Below are 24,114 nucleotides of genomic sequence, written 5' to 3'. Positions count from 1 at the left end.
TCGCTCGCCTTCCAGGCTCCTGGACGCCCCGGGGCACATTCCGGCTTCCCGTGTGCCGTGGAAGTTCCCTCCCGATTTGCACCAGCGCGTCCGCAGCGCGAGCCAGACCCGCTCGATCCCCGCTCCCCGCAGCCAGGCGACACCGCCAGGGTCGCGGGACCGCCGAGCGGCCTGCCTGGGCGGAGGGGCGCCGCTCGCGCGGTGACGTCAGCCTCGGGGCGGAGCCTGCCCTTGCGTGCTTTTACTTTCAGGCTCCGTGCAGTTCGCATGCGGCTGCCAGGCACTTAGAGGCTGCTGCTCGCTCCAGCCCCGCTCGCGACCATGAGCTCCCTTCACCCAGCCGCTTCACAGTGGACCCGGCGGGGCACTTTCAGCGCAGGGCCCGCTCCTTCCCTCTAGTCGGGTTCCCCTTCCGTTCTTCCCGCCGAGCATGGTGCTTACGGCATTAATTCTTATTAATTATTATTATTAATTTCCACCGGGCATGTGAAGCCCCAAGCATCATGCCAGCAACGTGCACTTTTCTGATCCATCAATTCAGCCTCCTTCTGCTGGTGGGGCTGCCTCTCTTCGTGGGATCTTTTCCCCTCGCCTCCGTGTCCATCCCCAGCCCCGCCGCCTTTTCCTCTTCCTCGTCCACCGATCGCTCCCAGTTCACCGCGACGGAGCCGAGGGGATCGTCTGTATCCACCCGGGAGGAACCCTCCTTTGCTGCGGTTTCCTTGCTGCTGCTTCCCAGGGAGAAAGAGAGCCCGCAGCCTTCCGCCGCTGCATCAGTCAGTGCTTGGGATCCGGCGACGGACCGACAACACACCAGCAGCAGCGGCAACGCGGGTGAGTGAGAGGATGGGAAGGGGAAAAGGGTGGAGGGGGAAGCTGTGTGTGTGTGCGCGCGCGATAGCAGCAGCTGCTGCTGCTCCGGGGGGCTTCGCTCCAGTCCTCCCTCTGTCCTTCTTTCCAACCCATTTCATCTCGTCTTGGACGGGGAATTCCTGCAGACAGATTAGATGGCCGTAAGGAATAGCTCTGCCTGCAGATAGATAGATGGATAGATAGATAGATCACTCATTCTCTCTCTCTCTCGCTCGCACACACCCGCGCACGACACCAGCTTTTCCTAAGTAGAGAGAATTTTGGTCATTCGACCCTCCCGTCTGTTTTAGCAAGGATCCTGCTTTAGAGCAAAGCCAGCTACCTACCGAATCTTAAAGCAACCGCCTCCGCCGCACTCTCGCTCATCCTCCGCTCGTCGCCTCCCGCAGCTGTTAGGAGGCAGCCCTTTGTCCAGGAAAGGGATCCGGCTCCAGGGGATTTTCTAGAGAGCCTTGGCGGGGGTGGGGGCGCGAAGGGAGAGAGGTCTGTTTCTTAGCTCCACTTGTCTGCTTGTCGGCAAGTGCTAGAAACAGCTGCTCTTTTCCAAGCTAGACTAATGGAATTATATAGTTGGCAGAAGGGTTTTGAAAAGTTTGGTTAGGAGGCGTGCAGGGTCCACTACTGGATGAACAAGACGACAGCTTGTCCAATAAACACTTGACTGCTTTTGATTTCCAGATCCGATAAAACTGTTTGAGGAGCAGGCCATTCACAATATCCGAAAAGCAAAATAATTTTCTTCCAATGAAATATTTTCATTATGCACAAACTTAATTCTTCTATTTTGGGCAGGGAAGATTAATAGTAGCCTTTCCAGAAGGACAATTGTTGTAAACTGTGGAATTGAAAAAAAGAATTACAGATTACATTTAGGCTCAAAAGATTAATTGTGCTCCATGTAGATAGTTCAATAATTTTAAGTACAATATACATAAATCTGTAGTTAAAATAAGTAGCTGGACATCTGCAGAATTAACCCCACAGATCAGCTTACTTGACTAAATGTACTTTATCTGACTGGACTAGTTTTTATATTGTGACTGATGCTACAGCTTTGCAAACGGAGGTTTTTGCAGGGAATACAGTGAATATAATTTTGTTACATATTTTACATCTAAATTATATTGAATCAGCTACAAACTGTTTGAACAAAATTATACTTTACAAATTCAATTTTAAAATGTTAGAATAACCAAAGTCTTTTCAAGAATGTGCTTTGTATTAAAATATGATATCAATTCACAAATGCTGAAAACCGTAGAAAAGTAGATAGATATTTATTTGCTTTTTTGCAGTTTCCATGATACCTGTACTGTGCTGTAGGGCAGGACATACCTTGGGGGGAAATGAAGTGTCAGAGACATACTTTCACAGTGAAATTCTGTACATGTCTAATTAAAAGTATGCCTCTTTGAATTCAGGGGCTTTCTTCCAGGTACATGTATGCAGAACGACAGCAGGTAAATGTTTGTATTCTGACTAGAACCCTCTATGTTTCAATCTTGGAGGAATCAAATGGAATTTAGGGGGTTTATTTCGGAGTAGATTGCCATGTCATTCACACTAGAATCTACTCAGGAGTATTCACTGAAAGGTGGTCTGAAATCTGTTTTTGCTTGTTTGTTTCTTTTAAGACTTAAAAGTTGTGGCTCTTAAGCAGGAATAGCATGTATATAAGGGACAGTATTATAGAGTGATATGCATTCAGAGCTTAAATTTCCAGGGGCAGGGGACAGGATGGAGGTACCCAGCACCCTTGCCTTTTGTAGCAATCCCATTAGTCACTGTTTTTGGAAGGATATAATGTGGCTAAATTGGAGAAAAACAGAGAGTAGGATTCACAGATTTCATTAATGCCCCCCTCCATTTTGTCCCATAATTTGAGTACTAACATAGTTTACTTCTCATGAAGATTAGCAGATGATTTTAAATAAACTTGAAGTGTACGGTAAAGCCATTTTGCCTGTCTCCATTCCTTGCAGCCATGCAGGCCCCCTGGAATCTAGAAAGTGGCAGCTGCTACTAGAAGAGGACGAAGCAGTCCTCTTGTGGCTGAAATGGTTGGTGTATGGACTTGGCTATATCGTGGGGTTCCTCAGGAAGTACTGGCCACTGTCGCTCTATAGTCTCATGTGCAAAGTGGCATTTCCCAACTCCTCTGCAAAGGATCATCTAAGAGTACCAAGCACACTCAGCCCCATTGAATGAAATGCGACTTACCCTGAGTAAATGTGCTGTAATGTGACTCCTCCAACTGGAATGTCTCACCTTGCAAGGTAGTATAGTGAGACGTGTTGAATGTGAGAAGATGGGGTTCCCTAGCTTTTCTACAGCACTGCAGATACTCTTGCCATATCATGAAGAATGTTGTAAGAAGGGAGGGATGAACATTGATTGGGCTCTAGGTGGGAAGGATACACTGCAGGTGTGTTGTTGTTTACTTTCTCATTTGAGAAACAGATGGTAGAAGGGCCCCAGTGGAAGAACAACCTTTGGAGGGATGGGAGGATTAGCGTACACGCATTATGCTGTGACAATCTAAGGTGTTGCATGCCGGATGTAGTTCTCTCTGCATTGAAATAGAAGATTGATGTGCCTGAAGACAGGGGAGACTATACACAGCACAAAAATCCAAAAACAAGATTTTTTTGATGGATGTTCACATGGCTGAATTTTTCCAAACTGAAATTAGTCCATCATTTTTGTCAGGGTGGACTAGCTGTCTTTTTGAGCAATCTTTTAATTGGCCTCTGTTAATGATTTCCTGTTTGAGCTCTCATGGCTTGATTTTGCAGGGGTCACATCCACAAAACATGCAAGATCACTCTTACTGGACCAGGGCAAGTGCATGCAGTTGGGATGCTGCCCCAAGTCAGGGGACTGAGTTCAGCAGTTATGCTCCAGTGCTTATATGGTCCTGCATTAATTCCTCCTTGAACACCATTACTTATTAAGTGCACAGTTAACCTTGCAAAAGGCTCTCTAAAGAGATCTGAAGTTAGCCTTGATCGGTAATTGAAAGCACCCATTGGTCACAAAGGGAGGAAGTGAAGCTAAAAACAAAACAGGTATCTAGAAACAATGTAGCTAAACTCCAAGAAAGGTAATGAGTTGTTTAGATATGACCCTGTGGTGCACCCATGCCCACACACAATATTACATTGATACTCTTATTTCTATTCACTATGCCACTATCCTAGGGATAAACAAAGCAATTACATTTACAAGCACACAGATATTATGTGTATTTCATTCACTTATTTGGTATCTGCAATCCAGAACAGAGTTAGCTGCATTTAGGCCCATATAAATCAGCCATCATGTGGTGGATTGTGTTCTGTAACAATGCAGATGCCTGCTTCTAAATGAAGCTGACCCACAAGGTGCACTCTTTCCGCTTTTATGAATCCATACTGCACTGCAGCCAAAAAAAAGAGGGGGTAGGGCTCGACCTATATATGTCCATTTCTAGCTTTGTAGAATATTTGCAGCCAAGACTGTTGACTGACAATAATGTAATATGGTAGATTACAGGTGCGGATACTTTGTACAAGTTACCTACAACATGCTTTATACCATAGACTGGAAAGTGAGGCCTAGTGGTTCAGCAAAGGCCTCGCCATATGTTGTTACGCTCAAACAAAGTACAGCGTTTTTGTGATCCTTTGATTCTGTGAAGGATTTCACCCTGAACACTGTGTGTGTGTCATTCATGACAGCGTCAAGGGCTGTTCATCAGCGTGGACAATAGGTGCAACAGCATTTACTGGGAACTGTGGTAGATGGTGACTGACTATAAGCTGTTCATCTCACATGGCTGCTCCTTAGAGACAGGATGCTGAGCTGGATGGGCTTGCCCTTATTGTGGCAGTTCTTCAAGGCTCAGCTATAAACAATGTAAAAAATAAAATTAACATTTACATTAGAAGGAAGGAACAATTGTCTAGATGATAAGGACACTGGCAGGGATTCAGAAGCCTTGGTTCTGCCTCAGACTCTCTTTGTGACCTTAGGAAACTCAGAGGATTTACTTTCTATCTGAGTTCCTATTTGGTTTTGATGGATTATTGAGAATTTCCTATCTTACATGGGGTATTGTGAGGACAGATGACAACAATGGTGGATAGAACGTGTCTTCCTCAGTATGGTTATGAAACTATTTGTCTGGGACCCTCCATTTTCTTCTGGGTCTTAAGAGTCCATGATATTTATGTGCTGTCTTCCTTCTTTGAACAAGTACTAAAAACTGGGCATTTGCAGCATCTCTAAGGGCATTCTGGAAATGTATGGCATTTTCAGCATATCCCACTGGAAGCCATTTTGATGTTACTTCCTGAAAACTCCTCCTCCTGCTTCTTATTCACATGTATAAATTATTGTATATTTTCAAATGCTTATAAACTTATAACACTAGATGTAGAAGATGCTTGAGCAAATAGACGTATAAGAAAACACTCACCTTTTCTCTTCAGTGTAAGAAGAAAGGATACATGGAGGGAAATAAGACAGTGGCTTGGTTTATAGAATCAGTTTCACACAAGGTGGCTTAAAGAAGCCGCGCTGATTTATGCACATGGCAGGTGCTTGTGGGGTCTGTCCTGTAACTCAGCCTGTGTTCATAAGTTTCATTTCATCTGAACTTAGCAAGCTAACTACCCACATCCTAAAACAGCCCATGGGCTTTAGTGTTTGTTAACTACTCCACAAACCACCCTCCTCAGGTTTGCATGGCACTACAATCTATGGGCAGGCGTTAGGCTACAGAATGTCAGGTTCTCCATAACTTCCAATGAAACAGGTCAACACCATCACAAAATGACTTGATTAATAACTCTTACGAACACAGGAGAAATCGCCTTGTTAAATGACCTCAGATCCTGTTAATGTTCACAACAACAACAGAATATTGTAATAATAACGATGACAATGCCTCCATCTCTCTTGATGGGGGAAGAACCATAGCCTGGTGGTTCTGCACATGCTTTGCATGCAACTTGTCTCAGGTCCACTTCCTAGTTAAGAGGATCAGGCAGCAGGTGATGAGAAAAGTCTTTACCCAACACCCTAAGTAGATGGTACTGGACTAAGTGGAATAATAGTATGCCCTCTTTTAAGGCATCTTTCCATGGTTCATTACTTGATACAAGCCTTAAGACCCCGATTGGAAGCCTAATCCATATCAGAATTTCATTTGATCTAGTAGTAAGCAAATACATAAACTGGAAAGAAGAAAAAAGTATTTTTAGTATGTGGAGACTATAGTTATAGTGGAGACTATAGAACTATTTGGTGTTTGAAGGCCTTTTAGAGTTTCATGACTTGGTGCCTATTACTTCCCAGGGCACAATAATGTTCAGGCATTTATGGATTACTGATTCCAAGTGTTGATGCTTTTTGGACAGTGGGCTGACTGCCTCCTTCCCTGCTTGCTTTCTAGGCCAGAGCAAGCAAACAGAAGTGCCTCTCTTCCTCTGCCCACTGTCAGGCAGTTGTCAGGGAGTGAGTGAGTGGAGATGGTAGCTGGAAGGAAAATTCACTGCTCCCTTATGTCTCCTCATTAACTTTTCTCCAGTCTGGGGCTAATCCTTCTCTGCTACAGAGAGGAGGAGGAAGTGGGAAAGTGTAGTTGGCAACTCTTGCTCTTGTTCTATTATTTTTCAGTACCTTCCTGAAGCTTGACTCCTCCTCCCTTTGCTCTCCTTGGTTTTGCAGCCACCTTAGCAAGCATCTAGAAAAATACATAAATTCTCTTCTGCCTGCATATGGAAAGGAAGTCTTTTGTCTTTGTGATACAGCACAACTGGAGCAATAGAAAGGAAGAAAGAGAACTGGGGTGTGGAGAACATCCATGCTGTTTGAGCAGTATTTTTATATGCAGATAAAATATTCTCTCAAGAGAGAGTAGAAGGACAGCAGTGGATTCAGGGTGATAAGCTTACTTCCATAAAATCTGGGGATTTTACCAGTGAGTTGTTAATGGCTTCTTTAAGGCTGGGCCCAGGGATGCAGAGGGTCAGTTTTGTGGGAATGTGTATGAAAAGTTATTGGCACATATTTCGACACACCTCGTATGTCTTGCTATTTCACAGGGGGCACAGCTAGCGTGTCTGTACTTTGTTGGACCTCAGAACATTCACACCCGCCCTTTCAGCTGAAATCATCATTAGAGTCCATGAACAAGGAGAAAAACTTTCCCACCCAAAAGGGAAATGCAAGGCTGTATTGCTGAGGCAGCCAGCCCAAGTAATAATATAATCTTAGAAGAATGCAGCTCCCTCGAGTAAAGGAAGTTCTAAAAACTTCAACTTTTGGAGCTATTAAACTGGCTATAGCTTATTTGCTTGAATTTGGCTTCAGACACAAGCTCCTGAGATCTCATGGTGCTCAGGGCCTCAAAGCACACAGTGCAGAGGGGGCAGCCGAGCTTTCTCAGAAATGACCTCTGGGCCAGGATTCTTTAGAGGAGAGCGTTTGCCCCAGGCAGTGTAGGAACGTTCAGCCTACCAGTGCCTGCTTTCATTGCAGTTTCACAAAAAGCAAAGGTAGCATGAGTAAAATTTAAAATTCAGAAATCAATATTAGTGTAATGACTTCTTAAGGCCAATCAGAAAAATCAAAGTACATGTGCTGAGACCTCCATATTTCCTCATCTGGTAAGAGGCTATATTTGTTGCTTTAGTAATTGTTCAAAAGGCCCGGGCAACATCTACTTGGAGACCAGCAAGCTGCCTTTGCTTTTTCCAGGGCTTTGGCTGCGGGGGCTGAGCAAGAGGGCAAGACGGGCAGCAAAACAGGGACTAAACAGATAGGAACGAGGGGAGCACAGAGGAGACAAGGTTAGTCAATAGAGCAGACAACCACAGAAGAACATGGTATTATCCAAACCAGATGCAAACCAGATGATTGCAACAATCCATTTTTAAGAGGCTTCTCAAAATCCCAGTATAACCCTCTAGACCAGTGATTTCAAACTGTGTTCCATGGAGCCCTTGGGTTCTCCAAAAGCCTCATAGGTGTTCCATGAAAAATCTCAAAAATCAAATTTAAAACATTTTAAAATGAAACCACAGAAGGCCAATTATTTTATTAATTAATTAATGAAAAGCTTTTGTATGCTGTCCTTTATATAAATATAGTTGTATTGTCAGTTGGCATCCAAGCAGCAAACAAGGAAATGCATCACATCATTTGGTTCCTAGGACTCTATTACTTCGAAACAATTAATTTGGATGTTACACTTTATTCATTCATTATATTTAAAATGTTTCCTCTCTATTTCCAAACCTATTATGTTATGCAAAGCACTCAGGCAATAGAAGCAGATGAAAGAAGGAAGAATATTGTGGGTTCACAAGGCTTAGTAAAGATCAGGGACAGAGAGAGGGTTCCACAGGGAAAAAAATGTCTTCAGAAAGTTTCCATGACAGAAACCGTTTGGGAATCACTGCTCTAGACAGGAAAGGCAGTGTGACCTGTCAAGGCAACTACCCTGTTTCCCCCAAAATAAGACCTAACCTACCTCTATCATGATTTTTCAGGATGCTTGTAATATAAGCCCTACCCCCAAAATAAGCCCCAGTTAAGATCATCAGCCAGACGGACACATTTAGTATGTCCGTTGCAACACAATTTGGGGTTTGGAGTTATGATGATGTTCCAGAGGAAGATGACATGACTGTATTTGAATAAATGCAGATTTTTGTACAAGAAAAAATAAGACATCACCTGAAAATAAGCCCTAGTGCATTTTTTGGAGCAAAAATTAATATAAGACCCAGTCTTATTTTTGGGGAAACACAGTATGACCATTGAGGGTGTCTTCTCCTGCACCCATATATCTAGTTGCACTTGTTATTAAATATTCCTCTAAAGAAAGACTATGTAGCTCCAAATATGCTGAGATATGGATAATCTGTTGTTTTTGAGCAATGAAACAGAGTCCCCTGCATTGTGATGGGCACAAGGAGATAAGAAGAGCTTAAAGTTGATAGTCGAAGGCAGAACAGGAGGTGTTTGGTGGGTGGAGAGAAACCATCAGAAATGGCAAAACTCAAAAAACAGGGAAGAGGACACAAATGAGGCAAGGAGGGCCAAAAAGAATCAAAGGGGCTTGTGTTAAAGGGAGCAGTAGAGTACCAGGCACGAAAAAGTAACATCCTTAGTTATTGTCTTCAGTTTGCTCCCTGGATTGGGCCCCCAATGTCACCATCAACAAATTAGGGTGCAATCCTGTACATGTTTAGGGGGCAAAAGCCTAGAATGCCCAGCATGGCCCTTGCATCCATGCTGGCTGCTGAATGTTGGGCTTAGAGAAGTTTTTTTCTGTTGAAACATGCATATATAACGAGTGTATATATTAAGGGATAGCTTAGTTGGGCACAGCAAAATATGTGAGTGTGTAGATGGGATGGTATAGATGCTTTTTAACTGACCATGTGTGAAGAGAGTCTACTTGTGAAACACAGTAGCTGAAGTGAGAGGGCAAAGCAAGAGATCCCAGTTTTAGAGTTTCTAGTGGAGCCTGCACAAGTTTCTTGTGACAAAGATGTCTATTGAGATTTTAAAAATCATGTTGTCAAAGATAGTAGAGCAGCCAAGACCTTGAGAATTTTAATGGTGAAATGGTGAATTCAGCGCTTACCATTCATTGTGGTATAAAATGCTGCTGCATAATTGCTGGGCATAATTGCATCTAGCTCTAGGAAGCTTTACTGCTTGTCACATGCAAAGACATTTTGCCCTTGGGGCAGGATCTGAAACAACATATGAAAATTTAGCCCTGAATAGATCAAGCCATTCAATCATTCATCATCATTAGTTTGTTCCAGCTGGAATGACTGGGCTAGACACTAAATTCAGTTCTCTTTGATATTATCAATTCATTTATGCAGTATGGGATGTGATATAGTGCTGGCCTGGCAGATAACACAGCAAAGAAAGGCTCTTTCAAGCATCTTTTTTTAAAGCAGTAATACGATCTAAGCTTAGAATAATCGTGAAGAAAAGTGGGCATAGGTTAGCCCAGAAAAAGTTGAATGGAGTTGGTCAGAGGCCTTTCTTTTGAACTACACATTTTCTGCAATGGAACAAATGTGTTGAAAAAAGATGCCTTCTCATGCCAGCTCACTTGTATTTAGAAAAGTTTCAAAGCTTGTGCTCATGAAGTCTGACTTTTAAAAAAAAAGCATGACCAGAATTCACATCTGTGGGTTATTAACATGACATCTAAGCAACAAATCCAGTTATCAAGATTGGATCTCTGCGAGCTTACTGCATCCCAGCCTTGTTTGTTATTTGAGTGGGTGGGACTCAAAGTGGGACCCATTGCAAAATGTTGCAGTTTATCTTCACCTCCTAAAAGCAGTGCTCCTCTTCAGACCTTCAGCTACCCACATGTCTTCCAGGATACTCTTCCTCACCTTTCTCTTTTCCTTTTCCATCTGACATGGCCAAGAGCACACTCACTTTCCATTGGACTGCTTTTAGTGGCTGACTTTCCCACTTAGCTTCTACTTTACTAAAGTTTTTTTGTGCTTGTGCAAATCTTGGGGCTCTCCCAAACCTGCTAATGTTTTCTTCTTGTTTCTCATTGGCACTATTTTGACTCAGCACTCACTGAGTTTGCTTTCAGTGTGTTACTTTATACAGACATTATTTTAATCACTCATGATTTCAAGCACATTATTTCAATCACTCATTAAATCACTCAAAGTAACCGCTGCTTGACATGCAAAACATGATCAAGATATTGGAGAGTAACAGCTCTTTTTTTGTTTCAGTTAACCTATATGATCAGAGAAAACTGAGAAGAACAGCAGCAAGGGGCTATAGCTCTGATCTCTTACATCAGTCCAGAAATGTCAGGCATATAGACATATGGTACCATGCCCCTGTTATCCTGTGTAGCTGGTTAAGTGCAGGTGAATCTATATGTGAGCAATGGTGGGTACAGTCAGTGGCTGTTAGCCATGGGATTGATGTGGTTCCTTCTCTCATTAAGATTATCAGGGCTGAGGGAAAGTGGAGAATTAGGATGCAACCATTGCAAAGGCCTTTTTCTTGAGGCATTGAAGCAAATGGGTGGTTCTACTTGCGTCAAGTATGCTATGTATACAGAAAGTGATCTGATGTATACAAGCTGCTAATGAAGCCAGGGGTCAAAATGCATTCATCTAATTTGAGCTGCTTTTATGAACAGCAGTGCTGCAGTAACAGCAACTTTTACAATCTGTGTGGGTTAAAATCAACAAGATACATCCATTCTGTTTCCATTTGTATTGCTTCAATATTCTGTGTATAAGTAAAAGTGTACTATGAAATGGTTTAGGGAGGTGTTCTGCTGTGGAGATGGGGGCAGTGCCCACAGTCAGGTGAGTGGGCCTGGCATTGCTGCTTGAAGCATGTGTGACAAAGAGGCATTTGTGGCACATACGCAACCACAATCCAAGACCGGTCGTGATGATAAACAGATTTACCAGATGACATCTGAAGGAACACTCGCTCTTACACAAACCTGCCCAGCAACTAAGATCATCATCAGAAGCTCTTCCAGGGATCGCACCTGCAGAGCTCAGGCAGAAGTCCTGTGGTTATGCTTGGCTATGGAACTCCCTCCCAAGACAGATTTGCCTAGAGCCTTTTCAAGAACCAGAGAAAGTTGTGACTTTTACTGTGCAGTCATCCTGCCTCAATCACAGAAGTTTATGGGGGTCCAGATGGTGACACCCTTTTGTGTTTGTCTACCATTTCTTGCATTCTTTTTCTTTCCAGCAAAAAAAAAAAAAAAAAAAAATCAGTTTAGGAAGAAAAGATGAAATAAAGATGGCCAGGAACCCTCCACCTGGAAGCACCCAAAGTCTATGTAGCTCACTTAGCTTTTGCTTAGTTGTGGATTTCCTCTTTCCTGCAAATGCAAAAACACACACACACACACTCTCTCTCAATACTTTTTGTGCTGTTCATTGCTAGGTGTAACAGAATTGCTTTTAATGGCTGTTTTACTGATCGGCTATTAAGCAGTCTCGATTTCACTTCAAGGGAGGAAGTGAGTAAAGAACTAAAATAATGAAATGAAAGAATACCATAATTAAAAAAAAATCAAGAAGCTACAGAACAAAAAGTCCAGACCTGCAATATTTTATGCAAGTGCTTAGATTCCAATCAGATAGACAGGCCAACGAAACAAAGGGAAGAAGGCAACACTTCGATGAAGACCAGAGTCCAAGTCCATTTGGCATACCAGGGATCCATGGCATTCAGCAGCTTTCCTCAAAGAGACACCCTCCAGACTGCCATCAGTTCACATTGTTATGCTGGCTGAATAGGATGGGAGCTGAAAGCAAGCACATCTGGAGTGCTCATGATTGAGGAAGACTGGCATGCAGACCTGCTGGCTGGCAGAACCAAGAGCAGTTTGGCAGACAGCACGAGGCAGCCTGCAGAGGAAGGAGATTTGGCGGGGCAGAAGCCACCTCTAGTCCCATCCATAACCCTGCTTGGAGCCAAGTGATTCCTGTGCTGTGACCTGTGGCTCACAGGGATAAATGCAGCAGATGTTCAATCACAGGGGAATATGTAGCTCTCTGCCATCCACTCCCTCCTTGCCTTGTGGCTTTGAGCTAAAATTTTGAACATAGCTTGTTGGACTGTGACTCACAGAGGAAAAGTGTGTCCAGAGTTTGGAGCGTTCTTCTTTCACCCCTTGGCACAAGGCAGGATGATTTGCCTCACAGGTGAAAGGTGGAAATGGCAGAGTGGCACAATCTAAGTGCATTTCGAGCTGAAGCAATAGCATCTTTCAGAGACAAATGCACTGGGTGGGTGTGTGTTTTGGGCTCTACTGCACCAGATTATGTGTTTGGGATGGGGACCTGAGCCTCAGGTTTCACTTTGATGAAGAAAGGGCCACACCTCAAGGGAGGAGGAGGGGAGATGGAGGAAGCCCGGAGATGGAATGCCTCCGGCTCGGGCTGCACAGAAAGAGAGAATTTCACAGGCCTGGAGCATGTAAAAGGGAGACATGCCATCTGGGCTCTGCAGGAAGCCGGCCGGCACGTTTTACAAACCACTTAAACTGGGAGACTTGCCCTTAAGCCCACCTGTGGCCTATTAAGCTCATGGAGGCTGAACTGGTTTCAGTGCATATAAACTGGCCACTTCTGTGGACTGCTAAATGAAGTGATACTTGCTCAGCTACAGACCTGCTTATTTCATTCAACAATCATTTTAATTATGGCTTTCACCCAGCTAATTGTCTTTTGGCAGATTCACTGTGCTCGCATATTTGATTGTTTTAGGAACTGGGGAACAACTCTATTCTTCCATATAGAGCCCTAATTCCCACTTGCCTTTGTCTGTTATCTCAGTTCAAAGTGTGTATTTTTATTTTTTAAATGTTATTGCATAATATAATACATTGTGGCATATTAGTAAATTTTGTAATTCTAGTAACATCTTAGAAGTATACCAGTATATATAATTTGTAACATGACTAGTGCTCTACATACCCTCCTTCTCTCTCTCCCCTCCCGTCTCCTTCCTTCTTAAAATGTATGCTTAACTAAGCCTGCCTTAGTACACCTGCGGACGTGTTTCATGCAAAATGACGACATACTGAGGCTGAAAATCCATAGACAGTTGATGTGTTGTGTGAACGCAGCATGGTTTCTGCAGGGTGGCTTATTTTTCACTGCCATGAAAACCCATGGCTTGTTCTAAAGTTGATAGCCACGGTGGCTTGTAGTTTCTGTGGTGTGTGGCTTTGGCTGCTCCGTGACCCCGGGGAAAGGCTGGCATGCTGTGATTACACCTGCCCCATTCCTTCTGAGCTAGCAGCTTTCCAAGCACACATTAAGAAGAGGAAGGCATCCATTATCAGGGTTTATAGTGCAGAGCTGGGACCTGCAACTATTCTTAGCTGCTCCTTAACTTCCTGGCTGAAATCTCAGCTTTGCTGAAGTCTGTAGGTGCCTGCCTGCCTGCCTGCCTGCTTGCTGTTGACCAATGAGACCGGGATCTAATAAAACCTGGCTCCCAGTTAGGGAGGTGAGATAGGCGGAATCTGGTTACACAGAAATGGCAGCCTGGGAGCAGATAATTATGGGGTGGGGGAAGAGGAATAAGCACTCTTGTCACTGGGACACCAGGGGGTTTGGCATATGTGCATGTGGCCACAAAAGCCACAGAGAGTCTTGCATTTATTATAGCAGAAGCTCTTAAGAACAGGAGTTCTGAATCAAGTGTAGTAGATTGTGGCCCATGGAAGCTTCTGCTGCAACAAGCGTGTTGGTCTGACAGTGCAGTATGATTCTTTTTTTCCTACAGCAGCCCCAGCCTGAAATCTCACTTTAACAGTATGATCTTAGCTTTCATCATCACCAGATGATACACCAATACATCTGATACTCCCTAGATGTATTGAACTACAACTCCCCCTTGCTGGCTGGGAATGATGGACTTTGTAGTCCAGTGTGTTGGTGGGGGTATTCCAGGTTGGGGAATGCCACATTACACTGGAGCCATCGTATGCAAATTTGGCTTGGCTTGCTAACTACGCATTGCAGGCAAAACAGTGACTTTCCCTCTCTCCTCAAAGTTCTCTATGCCTGCTTGAGGACTAAGGAGAAAGGATGGAGCTATTTCATACTGGAAAAGGCTTTGGAACACTTCTGTTGGCTTCAAAGCTCAGCAGAATATGATAGCCTTCTCCCTGCAACTTGCACGAGAGGAGATATTTCAGTGCTCTGAGATTTGGAGCAGGCCTAAATGTGGCTAACTCCAAAACTCACCAGTGCAATAGGAGAACTCCCTCTCTAAAAAAAGCGGGGAGATTTCTTTACTATAATATTGTGTGGGGTCCTTGTGGAGCCTTAAACAAGAAAATGAGTGTTTCTTTTCAGGGAACTTTGACCTTGTGGAGGACATGACAGAGATGTCCACGATAGTCTTGGAGAAGAAAATGTACATTGATGCTATTACCTTCCCAATTTTTTGGAAATTGATTTGGAAAATGATCACATTCATGAGGTATGGCACAGAATCATGAGAGAGGAGGCTATCAGTGGCTACTAGCCTTGCTGGCTATGTGCTACCTCCTTTACCAGGTGAACTGAGCTCTAAAATATTCTATATCGTAGGCATGCAATTTGACTGATCTTGTAGCCACCTGCAGTACTTCGCTCCATCTCATGGTTCATTTCTGTTACTGTTTAGTCCCAACTTTTCTGCAGATTGCAGGTCATATAAGAATCTAGTAGCAGAATTTCTGAGCCCGATCTTAACATGACTTGTTTGGCATTTGGAGGACAATAAAAATCTTCATATATGGAAAACAAGCAAGTTCCCTTGACCTACTCCCACCCTACCAAAAGGCATGCTCTAATTGCTAATGAGATGCCAGGCAAACATATATTTTCTTATAGTTATCCAGATCTGACACAACATAATTAACCCAGCAAAGTCACTCTGCCAGGCGATGTTCTGGTCACCCAGGCCTGAAGGGATATTTCACCGCAGGCAACCTGTTCTCTGCACACCCACTGAGCTGCAGTGCTTTTCATAGTCCGTCCCCCCCCCCCCCCGCCGCCCTTTATACTCCAGGCTGGCCTCTGCTGCAGCCAGGATGTTTTTTTCTTGCCTCTTTATTGTTCCAGTGACCTAGCAACTCTGCACCGGTGGAGCCTTGCCAGTCACTTCCTCTCCAAGCCGTCTGACAGACTCCAACTATGCTGCCATCAGAAGGGAGCCGGAGTTGAAATGGTGACAAAATAGGGTCTCTTTCTCTTTCACTCACCATTTCCACATACCCACACCATTCCTTGGTCACTTTTTGGAGCCAAAATATCTGTTCTCTTTTTCCAGGAAGGAAAACGTTCCTAGGGAGCTTCTAAATGGGGATAGGTACCGGGTGGGCAACCTTTTAACCAAGCATGAGAAAGCATATGTACTAAAGTGAGCTGCAGTTTCTTTAATTTTCTATAAAAATCTAAGCAAATCTTAAACATTGCCTCTTAGCAGACTGGGCTATCAAGGGGTGGCAGTAGGAAGACCCATGCAAAAGCTATTCAGTCATTACTTTTCTCACACTGTGAATATCAAATATACTGTGGGAACTTTGGCTGAGATCACAAAGGACATAAAAGATTTAAGCCTTTCTTTGCCAGCGTGGTCCCAATTCATCACAACTCTTCTCCTAAGCCAAACCCCTTTCCCCAAGTTCCAATCACATGGTGGTTTTGCAGCTCGTGTGCATTTTTCCCCATCCTAAAAGATTGAAATGCCTCTTCCAAGGCTTAATTACTTGCAACAAAAACTTTAAGCCACAGTATGCTGGCATTTTTGCTATTTTGCCATTGGCTTCATTCCTTTTCACCTTCAGTTGTTCCCAACACTGGAATGCAGCCTGTGAGAGTGTTACCCAAACTGATATCAGTTCAGCCCTCAGGCTGAAAGAGGTTCTACTCCCTTGTAATGATATCTCCTCAAAGGTGGAATGGGATATAAATATAGGGATGCAAACTCTATTAAATGCCTCCTTTTTAAAAATATCTGTTTCTTGCACATTGCATAGGAATTTTGTCGGGCAACCAAAGGTTTCATTAATTATGAATGAAAGCCAGTGTGGCGTAGTGGTTAAGAGCCTGGGACTGGGACTCAGGCGATCTGGGCTCTAGTCCCCGCTCGGCCATGGAGCCAACTGGGTGACTTTGGGCCAGTCACGGACTCTCAGCCCAGCCTACCTCACAGGGTTGTTGTTGTGGGGATAAGATGGAGGAGGAGAATGATGTAAGCTGCCTTGAGCCCTTTGTAGGAAAAAGGCAGGATATAAATCGAAAAATAAATAAATAAATAATTTCCCCCTCCTTTCTGGGGTGGATTGTGGCCTACTTGCATTCATGTGGCATCTTTCTTCCTAGTCTGGCTTGCTTACAAGTCTAGGATGACAGTAGGAACAATATGGAATGCCAATCCTATTAACATAATAGCATTATAGGGAAAAGGAGAATGGATTCTTGCATGAGATATGAGCTTCATGTAATACAACAGATAGACTATTAAAAACATAAAACGGTCTATACTTTGATGAATGCCTTTTGTCTAATAATGCATTATGCAGGACACCATAATTGAGCAAACTGCTGTGGTGACATTAACAGCCCCATCTGAAAACCACTGATATTCATAAGTGACTCCTGGGAATACCTGTCTGCATGCTGGCTGTTGGCCCATGTGTGCTGCCAAGGCCTGGGTGTATAAAATGTGGACTAGCCTTTAGGAACCTAATCAAATATCGAATCAATGATATTTCCAAAATTTCAACACACGTTACACTGGGCTTGGCTCAGGTTTTTAGTGCATTTTCAGTTCACAGTTCCTGCAAGATTAATTTACAGTCGCCGTGAGTGGGCCAGTTATGCCATGAAGGTCACATTTGTGCAGTTTTAATTTGTTTCATCTTTGTTTTAATTTGTGTCTGTACACCAAACAGGTAGCCTGCCCTATGAAGAAAAAGGGCTAATTGTGTCTCCCCGATTATTAGAGAATACAATGGACCCTTTCTATGGAATATTATCCACATACTTTCAGCTCTATAGAATTGGTTTTCTGCTTTGAGGATTTTTTCTCAGCACTGCTCCTTTCAGGGAAAGAACAAGGAAGGAAACTGAAATAGTCCAGATTTAGGACCGGAGCTTTTGTTCGCACAAACTCCCTTGGCTCTAAAACGGCCTCCACCCATAACCATTACATCCGCAGCAGCGCTTGAAAAACACAGCCAGACCAGAGACGCTTTCCTAGTAGCTGATAAAGGAGCAGGCTGAAGTGAGTGCCCACCCCATGGGGCTGACTCTGTCCTTTATTATTCTTTGCAGCATAAACCTTGCTACTAAAGGTTTCCTGGACAGACACAGGAATGAAGGAATTTAGATTTTCCTCTGGAACTGTGTCTCAAGTGCTAAGTGTGGATTTTGCCAGATTGCAAACATTGTTTTTACAGCATCCATTTCTTTTCTTGAGAGATTATTTTTTAGATCTTTTTCTTCACTGTGGTTTCATTTACACAAAGATGAATAACACAATAAAGTATTACTTTAAACTTGATATTGCCAGATGTCCCTTTTTTAGGAGGTCTTTTTATCCAGAAGGACTAAGCAACCATTTCAGAGCTTTGAAGAAACTGCATTCAGTACAACACACACATCTCATGTTAGAGATCACAACTGCAAAATGCCAGGAGATGAGATATCTTGTGTTGGATCCAAATGAAGATACACAGAATGGGATGGTTGGATGATGATTTTCCAGGCCATCCTCTCTAGTTACCCAAAGCTCCTTTCCCAATAGTTGAGAGAACATGCTATTTGGGGGAAACCATGGTACATGGGCCTGAGCGGGTATTTTTCTTAAAAATCGGTAGAGGTATTTCTATGAATTTTAGCTAGGTTTTAGAATTTTGCTAGAGTAAATGTCAGCTAGGATTTTTTGGTTAAATTACCAGTCACTGTACAGTGGATTGATTGTTGTACACATATGAATGCAGGTCTCCTTTGGAATTCTATTGACCAACTGGCAAATGTACATACATGATAGATTCTACATATCCCCAAATTACAGAAGCACTTCTTCCATTGTGAGTGAACAAATTTGCTCTGCTAGGTGAACTTCTGTGTGCCATGTTAGCAAAGCAATGCATGAGGAAATGCATGCACTGCACATAACAAGAATCCTAATGGGTCCTGGATTTCCCCTCCTATGGAGTTGTGGTACATGTGTGCACACACAGGGGCATTTCTCAAGATAGCTAAATGTGTGGCTGGCAGGGAATGCTGCTAGTCTACACAGTCCTGCGATCTTTCATACCTGCACTTAACAAGAATGCACCTCTGTCCCATCCCCTCCAGAGTTGCTGTGGCCTAAGCCTATCTTTTAGAGGCACACTAGGATTGGCTGAACTGATTGTTTTCTGAATATGCCTGTCATTTGTAAAAACGCAGCCTTTGGGAATGCGTATCCCCATATTTTATTTGCTTTCCCCATATTTTATTTAGTAATCCTTGCCAGCCAAATTATGCACCCCAGTGTGGACAGTACATAACCCTGTGCAGATAGTGCTACAGAGTGTTGCTGCTTCCCAATCCTGCCTGTGAGACTTTTGGCCAAGCTAGATGGTACCTTGCACATATGTCTAATCGTATCCCTATAGGATTTTTTCTTCTTTTTTTAAATGAAAATCAGCTCTGAAAAGCTAGGACCATGTTTGGAAGGATTTAACTATTTTTCACTTTCACCTTCCCTCAAGCTCCTTTTCTAGTCATGAAGAATTCTAGCTGAATGTTTTAGACTGAATTGAGTGGCGTGGTTTTTCATTTTGTCTGTCAATGATTAATTAGGAAATCAGTTTCTAAAGGACAGCTGCAGAAGACAACGCTTGAGGATTTAAACATTGAATAAATCAGAACAATTCAGTTTGTAGTTATAATCAATCAATCAAATGTATTTGCCAAAAGACACTGCTCATCACAAATGTACAGCGGAATCGGCTTGAGAGATACATTTTAGCAAGGATGAGCCAGGTACATGGTTCTCTATTTTGTACATTTTATCTGCCGGGCTGCTAGGGCCAACATGGACCCCCTTTTATGTAATAGGCATCCTTGCTAAAGGCAGCCCTCGCCTGAGGTGGAGTGAGGCAGTTTTCTCAGGTGGTTAATACTGGTTTGTGTGGTGGAGGCAGTAGCTGCAATACCCGAACTGTTCCTTAACTGTGGTAGACAGAGTGTGTTTTCTATGCAGCCTGCCCCACACATCCTAACTTCCTTGAAGTGCGGCAAAACATGCCGCTCTATTACCAATATTGAAGTAAGAATCAATTGCTAGGAACGTTCTGCAGGTAGAACAGGGAAGTGCCATCTTGTTCTTCACCTCAGCAGCAACCAGCTGTGGCTTAGCTCTAATCCCAGTAAATAATGCAGTAAGGAACCAATTTTCTCCCTACAGTTCAGGGAATAAAGTATCTCGAGACTTTCTTTCAAAATCATGTCACTAGAGGAATAATACAGGTAGCAGTGGGGTAAATAAATAATAAACTTGCCATTTTGTTTCATTACTCAAGTTTTGATGAAAACTAATACAAAACAGGGAAAGAGAGAAATAGATGATACTGTAAGAATACAATGCATTCTGATATATATTTCAAAAATACAAACACAGAGAGAGATTAGCTCAGAGCCAAAGGGAGAAAGGCAACTGTTGGGTGTAAACTTGTGCATATTTAGACCAAAAAATGCCCTACAACTCCATGGCAGACTGGGAATTAGAAGAACTTTAGGACTTTTCTTCTGTCTCAACATGCATAAGATTGTGTCCTAAATAGTTCAACAGAGAAGTAGATGGGGCCTGAAAACCAAAGGGCTATGGATAATTATGTCACAAAATAAAAGCTGCTTAAGCTTCTCTGGTCTTGTGCATGTTGACTTCCTGGTGGCTATATAATTAAGACATGGCCACCTTCCTTTAAACAAATAGTCAACAAATGTTGGGTTTAAAATTCCTCAAATATTTGTACTGTTTTTGTTTAACAGTTGCTGCATTCCAGGGCTTCCATCCAATAATCCCCTTTTCAGGAGCATTGCCTATAGAAGTTAATTTGAGTTTTGCTGTCAGACTGACCAGGAAAAGGATTTGAGTTGTGAGCTTATCAGGCTATATGTGTTAAGCAGGATCAGGCCTGAACAATCTTAGTGGGTGATCTATGTGGAAACAGTGTTGGGGATCCAATGCCTGTATGTCTTTGACCTCTATGAAATTGCAAAGTAGTAAAATATTAAGTTTAACTATTGAAGTATGACCTGAGATTGCATTACTTGATAGGAAACAATGGATTTGAAATACTAAAGAATTAACAACAAACTTGATAACAGCTGTGAGATTAATTATAACAAAGAACTGGAAAGGAAAACATGATTTGCAATTGAGTGATTGGTATAGAGAAGTTTGGAATATAGTTCTTAATGCTAAATTATCTTGTGATATTAAAGTGAAAAGGGGTATATAAAATAATTTGATTTATGGTTCATTAATTGATTTTGTGTTAAAAAAAAGGAAAGGATTTGAATCTTCACAGGAGTGCAATTTTGGAAGGGGGATGGAGCTTCTTGAAAGAATTTTTGAGAGTTTTTATCAATGCTCTTGGTGGGGGGCTGCACAGTGTTTTTTATCTTTTATTTTAATTGTAAGTTTTCTTAATTAAAAGAATAAAATAAGAAAATACAGACTTAAGCCTCATTGTAATGTTAGTGGCCCTTCTGATAGTGGAGGCAGGTCTGCTGAGATGCATATGAAACCTCTAGTCAGTCTGAGTGTGAGGAATATTTTTTTGGGGAAATGTTTCAGTAGATCTAGGATGGTATAAATAGGTTGCCAATGAACTGAACTCAAGGTACATTGTCTAGATAGGTAGGGAATTATGTAAGTTGTAACGGGAAGGGCAACTATGTGAGTAGCTTTGTCTGCCAACAGGATGGTTGGCACTGTCAGCTTACAGCCAACCTCCTTTCCATTTTATTTATTAATGCCCATAATCAGGTTATGTCACTGCAAGCATTTTTTTTTTGGCTGCTTTCCCTCAACCAACCCTTCCTTGGTGTCACTTCTGACATTCCACTTGGGTTCCCTTATCCCCAAGCTCTCTGTTCCCCCAAGCAGAGGAACATACCTGTGCTTCTCCTGGTGTCTGTGCTTTCTGGTCCATTTCACACAGGGCAACCACAAAGCTGGGAATGGTGGAAGAGCCAGGGTATGTTGACAAGGATGATAAGGACACAGAGCTGGACCAGTGCTGTACTCAGATTAGCTCCTGTAATAGATTACACCTGCAATCTGATGTGCACTTACTTGGGAGTAAACTCCATTGAACTCAATGGAATGTACTCTCATGCCTAAGAATGGGCTGAATGGAATCCTGTGGTTGCCCAGATTTATCAACAACACTGATTCTTCAAAATACTAAGGCTGTAACCAGGTTCGCATAATACAGCCAGCTCATTGTGAACCAGCCATGTTAAGCAAGCTGTCCCAAAGTGCTAAACTTCCCATTAAAGGCCCAGTTATATGTCATGAAAATAGATCACATTCATTATGCCTATCTGCATTTTGGTTTGTCTGTTTCATGATCCAGTTGGACAGCAACCAAATTGGAAAGAGCGACTGTAGAAACTGGGTTTAAATTTGAGTCCATTTATACTGGATGGATTAAAAAACACTGAGAGTGTGCAAAATGCTTATTTTCTAAAGTGGTGGATAAGAGAGTAGCCTTTATAATAGGTAAGTCTCGTAAACATCACAAATCATGTTGTAGCCGTAACTGAGGAAGCAAAATACAGATGCCAAAGATTGTGTGATTATTTCAGTTTACAGCTAAAGTGGTCTTGACATGTCTGATGTGAGGACAGAGGCTCTTTCAGCTTATATCAGAAAGTACTGGCTTTGTGTGTGACAAAAGAGTTGATACTGAGCTCTATCTTTGTCAAAATGGGATTATTTGTATAAGAAGCCACTGTAGTTTCTGCTGACCTAAAAGATCCCAAAGGACCAGTTTTCTTACGATCTGTTATTTTGTTTCTCCTAGTATATTTGAATCTTAGAGACCCCTCACAAGATGAGGATTTGTTACTGTTATTGTATTTATCATGCAAATGCAGTAAAATAAACGGCAGCCAAGCCTTTTGTAAGCTTTCAGAGCCCTCTTATTGGTATAGGAAATCTCCAGGACACTTCCTTCTACAGCGGCAGGGACGCCACAGAGCCCGGCCTGGGCTTTGGGCTGGTTGGGCTGCAGATCCCACGGAGAGGATTCCCAGAGTGTGTCAGGGTGTGCGGCTGACCTGGAGGCTTTCCATTTTCTTCACCCGGAGAGTGGGGCTGCCCAGACCACCTGCAGTGCCACTGGGCTGGAAGCCCCCTTCTCTGGCACCCTCACTCAACCCAGTGGCTCCTGCAGAGGGGAGGGGACTCCTGACAGAAGGATGAGGGGTGCACAATTCACAGCTCTTCACACCCCACTGCCTGAGGCAAGGGATCGAACTCACTTCGTGGGAGGGCTGGCCCTGGCGCTATCTGTGTCCTGCCAACGTTAGAAGACAGAAGCGACAAAGACGCTTGTGGAGACTTAAAGCAGAGCTGGCCCATAACATTTTGTTGCCTGAAGTGACAGATGAGGTGGCCAAAGACAAAAGTTTCTCATGCCAAAATACAAATGCAGACTAGACTCATATAGAAATATTTCCTCACCATACCTGGGATAGTCTAGAGAATGCCAGTATAGCCCACAGCCCTCCCCTCCTACTCTCTGCTGCCTGGGCACGCTACCTAATGGCCCTGACTTAGGCACTAGCACATTTATTCTAGCGTAAGCTTTTGGAGACTGCAGTCCACTTTGTCAGATGCATGAAATAATATGGGGAGGTCCCTATCTGGAATAAGTGGAAGAATTGCAACAAGTTTGGTTAGAAGGAAATTGGGTACAGAACATGTTGATAGTGATGGAACAATCACATTATTAACAGCAGTAATTTTACAGGACAGCTGTTTTGGATAACAAACACCCTGGCACCAGGCAAACAAATTAACACACTTGTGTGATAAAAACCCATTATTCCAATTCACACCCCTGGTGATAAAATTAAGCCTGTTGATGAATTCTAATTCAGCATTCGCCCGCTGTGATCTCCCTTTGACGTTCCTTTGCTCCACAGTGACCACTTTAAGATCTGTGATAGAATGCCCAGGGCACCGCACTCTTGGAGGCATTCCCACTGTTTTCTGAGTATGGCCATGTATGATGCCAGATTTGTGTCCTTTCTCCCCCCACCCCCCCACACACACTTTCTTCTGTGTGCAGACATGTACCTGTTTCTACTTTGTAGACTATAGAATGGCATTGCTGACTTAAAATGGTAGAGTGAAAGAGGCACAAGTAGATGAGTCCCGAATGATGTGGGTGACATGCTTAGAACATCCAAGGATGCAAACCCACCGCCCCAAACAGAAGATGCAAGGCATGGCAGTGGTAGTCTTCCATGTAGCTTCCATGTAGCCTGAAGTGCCTGATCCTGCCTAATCTTGGAAGCTAAGCAGGGTCAGGCCTGGGCAGAAATGGGATGGGTGACTTGAGTGTATGATTCTATGATTATTGCTGTCAACTGCCTAGAGAGCTTTGGCTATGGGCAGTATAAAAATGTAATAATA

The 24,114-nt window shown here is 43.1% G+C and overlaps 1 protein-coding gene across 3 annotated transcripts in view; it reads left to right on the top strand.

Moving 5' to 3' along the window:
- The first annotated feature begins 277 nt into the window (after positions 1-277).
- The window catches only part of HEG1 (heart development protein with EGF like domains 1), a 69,404-nt gene continuing 45,567 nt past the window's right edge, over positions 278-24,114 (top strand). For 2 of the 3 annotated variants that reach the window (XM_044438297.1, XM_044438295.1), the window contains exon 1: positions 279-834. In XM_044438297.1, coding sequence (XP_044294232.1) covers positions 504-834 — 331 coding nt within the window. In that variant the 5' untranslated portion in view covers positions 279-503. Of the gene's footprint in view, positions 835-24,114 lie in introns of all 3 variants that reach the window. The other variant, XM_044438296.1, reaches the window with a different exon arrangement.

This window comes from Varanus komodoensis, unplaced genomic scaffold (genome assembly GCF_004798865.1).
Source record: "Varanus komodoensis strain SLA01 unplaced genomic scaffold, ASM479886v1 scaffold32, whole genome shotgun sequence".
Lineage (NCBI taxonomy): Eukaryota > Metazoa > Chordata > Lepidosauria > Squamata > Varanidae > Varanus > Varanus komodoensis.
Note: the sequence above shows the minus strand (reverse complement) of the source record. Positions and strands in the feature narration are given on the sequence as shown.